Below are 8,561 nucleotides of genomic sequence, written 5' to 3'. Positions count from 1 at the left end.
TTGGTGAACTCATCCAGAAGAAGGCTAAACAACAAAGATTAAGAGAGGAAAGAGATAAGGAATTCAAAATTATTGAAGATGCAAAGAACATTTTGGCAGAGGCCATAGGCATAGAGGTTGATCCTTCACAGCCAATTTTGTTTCAACTAGAAAACGCAGTACATAAGTTTAATGAAGATACAGATGGTCAGGATAAGTTAGTGTAGAAGGCAGAAAAGAAGTTTGATAATAAAGTGTTGGAGCACATTGCTCAGAAAATAGCTATTTATCAAGTAGAACTTTCTACAATTTTGGATTCTTTGGAAGGATCTTGTACAAATGTATCATCACTTTTTGGAAAGCTATGTAATGTTTTTGAGTTTGCCAAGGAAATAAAGGACAAATTGTCCAAAATAGATGAAGATCTAAAGTCAAGCGCTCAGCAATTGCAACTTGACCCTAGTTCAAGCTTTACGTACTTCCAAAAGATAAGCTTTTTGTCAAATATGCAAACAAAATTGCTCAAAGAAGAAGCAAGGATAAGATCCACATTGGTAGATATACAAAATATGATTCTTCCCAACATGGATGCACTGCAAAAACATATTGCACATTCAAAAACTCTCATCCATGATAATAACTTCTCCATAGTAGACCATATGATAGAATTGTCAGCAAAAGTACAAATTACACTTCACAGATGTAAGGTCATGCAAGACAATTAGGACAAAACTTTGGCAACCATTCTCAAAGTACATTCAAATTTTTTATCTCATTTTGGCATTACCATGTAAATAAATAGAATAAATCTTTGGCATTAATGTCAAAATGGGGGAGAAAGACATATGTTATGGGGGAGAAAATGTAATAAGTTGTAAAGGCAATGGGGGAGAATGATATGTATAGAAAGATATGTTGTATACAACAAGAAGATGTATAGTATACTATATGAAAGAACCTTATCATGTATAGATATATATCCTACAAAATAAATTTTGAAAAATCTCAAAAATAGTATACTCTACCGAACTGGTATCACAAGGTGATGAATAAAGGTATTTAAATAACCTTTTGAATTTAGTTTTGGTTGATAAGTGCTTTTGTCAATAATGCCGAAGGGGGAGATTGTTGACATATCAGTCAAGTTTGTTATTAGTGACACACACTTATTCAGATTGTAAATGGCTACTAAGCTTATTGTAGAGTTAACAGTGTTTGCCAAGTATTGTAGTTGTCACCGAGTTCTACAGTTGCTACCGAGTCCTTTGGACAAATCCCAGTGGTTACTGAGTAGTTGCAATTACAATAAAGATCAATAATGTAAACCATGCATCTTAGTATATGGATCGCATTTTGTAAGGAGCATAGCCTCTTCTACCTTAAGTTTTTCACCATAGTCATTTATTATGTGTCAGCCCCAAGCCATTTATTAAGTTATCTGATTAAGATCTTTTCTTGTTGATCTCACCCTTCATTTATTTTTAGAGTTGATTCCTTCTCGCAAAGATTTCCTAATGAGATGACAACCTTTCTTTCCTTCAAAGTGGAGGATTTGAAGGACTCCCATGTTTAGAAGTCAAGAAAATGGAAATGTTATTGGGAAAGGAGATTATTTGTGTTACATCCGACTTGAAATAAAAGTGAATCTACCACCACAAAATTTCTCCTAATTTGAAAATTGATTTGAGTATCCTCCTCCAAATCTTGCCCATTTATCTTTGAGTTGTGAATATCTGGACATAAGAAGAATATTTCATCTATTAGTTGCATAGATTTGACAATTTCTATTTAAAAGCAATTATTTTCTATCATTTTTACAATCTCTCCAAATCCCATGCTTCCTTTTGTTTGTTGTGTTTTGAATAGTTCTTGATTTAAAGAATTCATCCCTCCATTGCCCTTCGGGCATCTTCAATTCTTTCTCTTGATCTAACCATACAAAATCCTTTGTAGACTACATTTAGTGTTTTACACCAGTTGTCACCATTTATTCTCTTTAATCCCTACTTTTAGTAATATTTTTTTAATATAACAACATTATAAAAACAAATCATCTAAAATAATGCATTGTATAATAGCATGTCACATCAACCAAAAAAAGAAGTGTGAATGAATCTACAAATTATAAACAAACTATCAAAAAAATAATGTTTATAATGCATGCTATTGATTGTAGTACAAATAAAGAAGTCGTTAATGTGACTCCACAAATACATAACGAACCTACCAAAATAGGGTGACGAGTTGCTAATCGCTCTCCCTACCCTCTAGCAGACTTTCCAATTTTCACTAATTTTATGTTCTCCTTAGGCCACCAATGTGGAACCAAAAATGACAAGCAAATGAAAGAGTATTTCCAATTATGAAGCCTCCTCCATCCACAATTAAGGCTTCACAAATCAAATCGCTAGACTTTGTCTGCCAAAAAGGAAACGCCTTTGTTTTCGATCCAACGATAAGTAGATGGGAAGCACACAGTAGGCTATGATATCCTTCTTTATGATCCCTACAAACTCAACGTTGTTTGCAAGAGGAAGGCAAAGTGTTCCAAAAAGGCACCGTCAATTTTTGACGTCATACAATCTAGTTGGGTGAGTGGTCCACATTGAACAACTTTACATCTGTCATCTTTGTCCTGATCGAAAGTTTCTAGAATGGGAAAAAAATTGCTTTTAATATTTGATATTTTGTTGGGTAACATTTTGGTATTTGATATTTTGTTGGGCAAAATTTTGGTTTATTAAGGATGTTGAATATCTTTGACTGATATTTGCCAGTGAGATCAAACTAATACTATAAACAATTTTATCAAAATGGAAATTTCTTAGTGTCAAAATTATATTTAAAAGATGAATATCTTTCAATAAACAAAACTAAGAATAATAAAATAGCTTATATCTTTTATTTCAATTGTGCTTCCAATACTAGGCTGGGTTATCAGAACTTCTTTAAAACTAGAGCTGGAGTTGTTTGAAGATTTTTAGGATTAGTTTAAAGCTGATAATACATGAATTTTATTCTTCAATTCAACTTAAATGTTTAGCCCCAAAATTTAAGGAAGCTCTTTATCTTCTAAAATTTCTGCACTAACAAAAGATTGTATTAAAATAATTAGATTCATTCTAAAATTTGGCACACTCTATTTTCACCTGCTTAAATTCTGAAATCTAAAAGCTAGGGCTCTTATCTTCTAGTAAGAGATTCCAATTAATTATGTAGTCTAAAAAGCTAATTCTCATAGGACCAACTCCTTAATAATGGAGCTCAAACCTCTTCCATGAGAAAAAAATTAACATTATCAAATTTCCACAATCCATTTCCAATGCATATTTCTTTTTAGATATCATATTTTCTTTTTATATTTTCAATCACTGTTATAAATCATTTATTAAACAGGATAACAATAAAGCTTCACAAATAACTATTAGACCAAATATGGAAAGAAATATGAAATTAATATTGGGCTGTGATTCTTGATCTTTTAGACTGACAGTCTTATAAACATCATTAAAAATCTTCATTTCATTTTAATAAACAAACTTGATGTATGTTAACCACGAAATGATTTGAAGATATTATTTTAAATGTTTATATTCTCTCTCTTATCATCAATCTCCATTCATAAATTAGTACTTATTTATATTTTATTCATTTATCATCAATCTGTATTCAAAAATTGCCAACTAGATAGAATAACTTGATGCAAAGCTCTCGCCTTACATTAATTAAGGAGAACGGAAGGTCAACGAACAAATACATTGGAATGAAACCGTGCTTAATAATGTAATGATGTTCAAGGAAATGATTAAAAAATGTGCTTCTACACTCCATCTTAATGACTAAACCACTTCTGAATTTTTCACTTAAATTGTACAATACAAACCTGTAATCAAATTATTAATTCCTTCAACCGTGGCAAAACTATTGTAATTTGACTACAATTTATGTTGTAGAAGCTTCCTTAGCCTGAACGAGTCGGGCAGTCACCGAATCCCATGAAACAAGTTCATTTGTAAATACTGATATGTAATCCGGCCTTCGATTCTGTTATCAAACAACAGAAAATATCGGAAATGGGTCTTATTGTCCATTCATTTTAATTACACAATCTTCAATCACCGGTATCTGAAAAGGGGAATTCAATATTATTTCATCGCTACTAAAATCTTGTTTGGTTTTGCAGGCTTACCTGATAGTCGAGGTAATATGCATGCTGTATCATACAAGACACAGTGTCATTTGATCAGCACTTAGAACACAGTTAAGTACTGCTTTAATAAAATTCAAATCTTAAGGGCATAAAAGTCTATTGCTCATAATTATGTGAAATATGCAAATTCGATAAGAATGTTACGTTCTAAACATTTAGTAGCCAATTAGATAACAATGAAATTAAGTAAACGGCAATGTTTTCGTCAGCTTACCTCCCAAACATCTATGGTCAGAAGTGGCTGCGACAAGTAACATAGAATAAAACATGCAATCAGTATAATGAGTATTAAATTCTTTGATTGAACGTTAAAGGAAATATGCCAATAAACAGATCAATAACCCAAAGTTAATAGCATATCTGTTGACACCTGAAGCAGAATGTTTTTGATTAAATAAGCAGAAAACAAGCCTGAATCTTATACAAAAGAAGTCCAAAGGGATAAGCAAAACCAGCCGAACAAAAGTCATAATCGAAACAATTGCAGTTTATCTAGTCTTCAGAGTTCAGCTGGATTTTAAACAAAAACTGGAAAGCAGAAAACAGCTTAAGGGGCAAAGAAATTCCCAGTGAGGAATTTATACATTTCATCATACTTAACCAAATCAAAAAAATTATCATGCTTCTTCAGCCCCAACTCTCCAAGACCGAGAGATTGGTGGCAAACCTATGCATGCTTTGGTGTGGAACCTCGTCATGACCTCCATGCTTTTCTCCATTTCTTTTTGATCTTCACCTTCTCCACATCCTTCGCAAATCAGAAATAAATCTCAAATTGCTGCTGGTCAGTGGCAGGAGCACTTGACGAATCCTTACAATATAGTGGACTTTTGGGGAGGGCATACCTAGTTCCATGACTCCAAAAGATTTGGTGCAGAAACCCATTTTTGCATTTGACAAGTTTTTCATTCTCTTAAGAATTTCCCCATGCTCTGTGCTGTTAGTCTTGCTTTCCTGTCGGACTCTTTTCCTCATAGCAGCTCATCCCAGTGGCTTTGCCAATGACCTCATTGACTTCAAAGCTCACACCTCCCACTTGAACATGCCTCTAGTTCCAAGAATCAGTGAACTCAATTGAAATATTTTGGGCAAACATTTTATATCGTTAAAGGTAAGAGGCAATCCCACCCTCACGGCAGATATAGCAGAGAGTCCCATCCTTCTTCACATGGTCACAGGATCCAGGCTCAGTGGGAATAATACAACAGAAAATGGGCTTAGAGAGAAGTAGAGAAAACTAGTGATGCCATAATGTTGTAAAGCTTTTGCAAAAATCCAAAGAGTTCCTCTGCCAAACAAAACACTGGCAAAACCAAAGGTTTAAAGCAGTATTAATGGAATTGGTAGAATCATCATAATTCCATCCCTTTAAAAGAAAAGTGGTACTCAGGAGGTAGCCATTGCTACAAAGTGTCATAGAAAGTTTGAACTTCAGAGTCCACCTCATCCAACCATTCTTCCGAGCCTTTTGCCATGTCAGCATAACAACCAATCCTCCATACACCACATCATCTGTTAAAGCAAATGGAGGAAAAAATAAATATGTATACCCTTCTCAAAAAAATATTTTTAGCATATGAGAATCACACAGCACTATACCAAAACATAATTATATTCATTAAAAACATTGAGGACCTTTATTCATAAGCGCTGGGTCCCTATGAATAAGCAGGGGAATTGGCTAATGAGCTTACAAAAATTCCTAAATTCCAACAACACCTCCAGGAATTCATGTTTATACCCAAATTAGCCATACCATCAGCTACTTAGTCCCCTTCCCTGTATGCAAAGGGGCAGTATACTCCTCTAGATCATTCAGAAGGCCATGATATCCAAAATAATATCAATGAGGTTCTATGGAGGATCCACTTTGCCTGGAACATCAATAATGAGCTTGGAATCCCCCTCTAAATGCAATTTCCGGGTTCCTCAAGACAGACCCAGTTCAACTCCCCACAATAAAGCAAGCACCTCAGCCTCATTGCTGAAGTTTAATCCCAAACCACCTGTATAGGCAGCAATAGAGTCACTCCTACGAGATCTTAGAATACCACCCCCACCAGCATGTCCCAGATTCCCTTTTGAATCCCTGTCAAAGTTCAATTTACTCAATCAGGAAGCATTCCAAAACATGTTGTGGTGGCTATCCTTATAGTTCTGTCAACCCTGTTGACGTCTATAGTGATGGCTCAATTATTAGTGATAGCAAGTTCTAAAGGGGCAGAGGCAGCTTCAGGGACTTTCGCCTTGTAGATAGAAACATTCTCAAAGAGCAGTTTTGAGAAGGTGGAGAAAACCTCCTCAACATTCTTTGTGGAATCCCTAAAGATTCAGTTAGTCGTTTCTTTTCAAAAGGATCCAACAAGATTTGGAGGAGTCTTGAGTACAAAGCTCCTAGATGATAGGGTGGAAGAAAGGATAGGACCAGCCATTGGAAATGAGGACAAATTCTCATTCCTATCCCACAATTCTAATTTTCTCATGCACCTTTCGAAGACTGCTTTAGCACAGTCACAGCGAAAACACAAGTGGGCACCGCTTCCTCCTCTTTGTAGCAGAGCCTACACCTACTAGAAAGAAGATAACCTCTTCTGTAAATTGTCTTTGAGAATTTTGTTGTGGGGGCAGTCAGCAGCTGTTGACTTTCAGAATTAGCTTATGGCTTCAATTTTTTTCCAACAATCTCAATCTGATAGAGGAGTCTAACAGCAGGCCATAGAAGATTTGACATTGAAGCCGCCTTTATTATCCCAGACACAGAAAAATTTAGCCTCTTTGGGGAAAATGGGGATTTGAAGATGCTGCAGCTTACTTTAAAGATCAGTGGCAACCATAACCAACTCTTTCTGATTGGGCCACTAATCAGAAAAAAAAGTCATGGAGTAATTGTTCCATTCTTTATGAAATTGTAACAAATAAAAGGACCAAAAGAGTTGTTAGCACAGGCTGCCAATATGATGTAGGTTTGGTGACTGTTTAAGAGCTGCTGAAGCATCTAGATATCCTCCCAAACTCTAAGTCTTTCTACCATTTCCAATATTCTACATGCTTATCTATGTAAAAGGCTCATGTTTTTTAGTGCATTATTCCAAACTGCAGATCCTCCTAGGACACAAACTTCAATGACAAACTTATTATCCAGGGTAGTACTCAAGTATTTGGTTTTCATTAACAGGCCCAAGTGCTTTTTGAAGAGGACGATTAATAAGTACAATGTGCTGTATTATGATCTTTTTGAGATGCTGCAAGAATCTAGATAGAAAAGAATGTCAAGCAGCTACTGTAATAGATCAAGCAAAGAGGATATAGCCCAACAACTAATGCTTTTAAGGTGGAGTTGAATAGTGACTATATCATAATAACTAGTAAGCTATTGTCACACAGAAGATGATGTCTTCTAAAGGCCCTTTTTGATACGTTGTACAACTAGAATTAAGCTTGAATTAATCCTTTGGAATACTAGGACCCTCAAGCAATATGCTTGTCCTAGACAAACTATGTAGGCCATGTAATCTCATAAATTGTGACCGTTCACAATTTCATACTCCTTTTTGGGCCCTCGCTTTAGTATGCCCTCTCATAGCTCACCTCAAGCCTATTTTTGGCCTTGCCACAACCGAACACTAAGACACTTAGCACCATAGTCGCTCCAAAAAGGGCCCAAAATCAAACATTTCTTAATGTCAGTTCCCATCATTTGTTATCTGATCCCTATATTTTGATATGACCATTGGAAGTTGGCCTTAAAATAGGAATTGCCTTGAGAAGCCTATGTAAACTTAAAACCCATCTCTAAATCATTTCATCATCTAGCAAGTTCATAAGTTACAAGTTACATCATTGAGCAAGCAATATCGGGCAATTATCTTCATGTTTCAATATTATAGAGCAGTAAGCCAAAACCACCTATATACAAGTTTGTTTTCATGATTGATCTTGTTGTATCTTATGGTTACCATGTCATGTTTTTGCATCAACCCTTGAAGAATTTATCCAAAGAGCATTGCATCACCACCATTATCAAGCCTTGGGTAACATCATTTCAATTCAGTATTTCATTTCAGATTTAGCGTCTGCACTACCAAGAGTATGCTCTCTTTTCTTATCAAAAAATAAGTTACACGTCTCAGCTTACATTGATATTTTTTTTTAAAGTTATTCTCAAAAATACTCATAGTTCCATAGAATTTCTTGAAGGAGGGATGTAGGGATGGTTTTGGGGGGGAGGGGGGGGGTTGAGAGTGTTGAAGATTGTAGCTGCAATTGAGATCTTTATCTCTGATTTTTTGAAATAGAAATATGTTTGTTATGACTGTCTTCAGCTGAAAGAGACATTTGTGATAATATTCAAGTTAATATTATATAAAAAGAC

General features: G+C 35.0%; 1 protein-coding gene across 2 annotated transcripts in view; it reads right to left on the bottom strand.

Annotated features, from left to right (window-relative positions):
* Nucleotides 1-3,667: 3,667 nt before the first annotated feature.
* Nucleotides 3,668-8,561, bottom strand: part of LOC149573240 (superoxide dismutase [Fe], chloroplastic-like) — a 133,883-nt gene continuing 128,989 nt past the window's right edge. For both annotated transcript variants that reach the window (XM_089814435.1, XM_089814436.1), the window contains 3 exons: nucleotides 4,404-4,430; nucleotides 4,169-4,192; nucleotides 3,668-4,023 (listed from right to left, as the gene is read on the bottom strand). In XM_089814435.1, the coding sequence (XP_089670561.1) occupies nucleotides 3,922-4,023; nucleotides 4,169-4,192; nucleotides 4,404-4,430 (153 nt within the window). In that variant the 3' untranslated portion in view covers nucleotides 3,668-3,921. The remainder of the gene's footprint in view (nucleotides 4,024-4,168; nucleotides 4,193-4,403; nucleotides 4,431-8,561) is intronic.

This window comes from Cupressus sempervirens, chromosome 2, assembly GCF_028749045.1.
Source record: "Cupressus sempervirens isolate cs-2001-9-10 chromosome 2, ASM2874904v1, whole genome shotgun sequence".
NCBI classification, from domain to species: Eukaryota; Viridiplantae; Streptophyta; class Pinopsida; order Cupressales; family Cupressaceae; genus Cupressus; species Cupressus sempervirens.
This window is presented reverse-complemented; position numbering and strand designations above follow the sequence as displayed.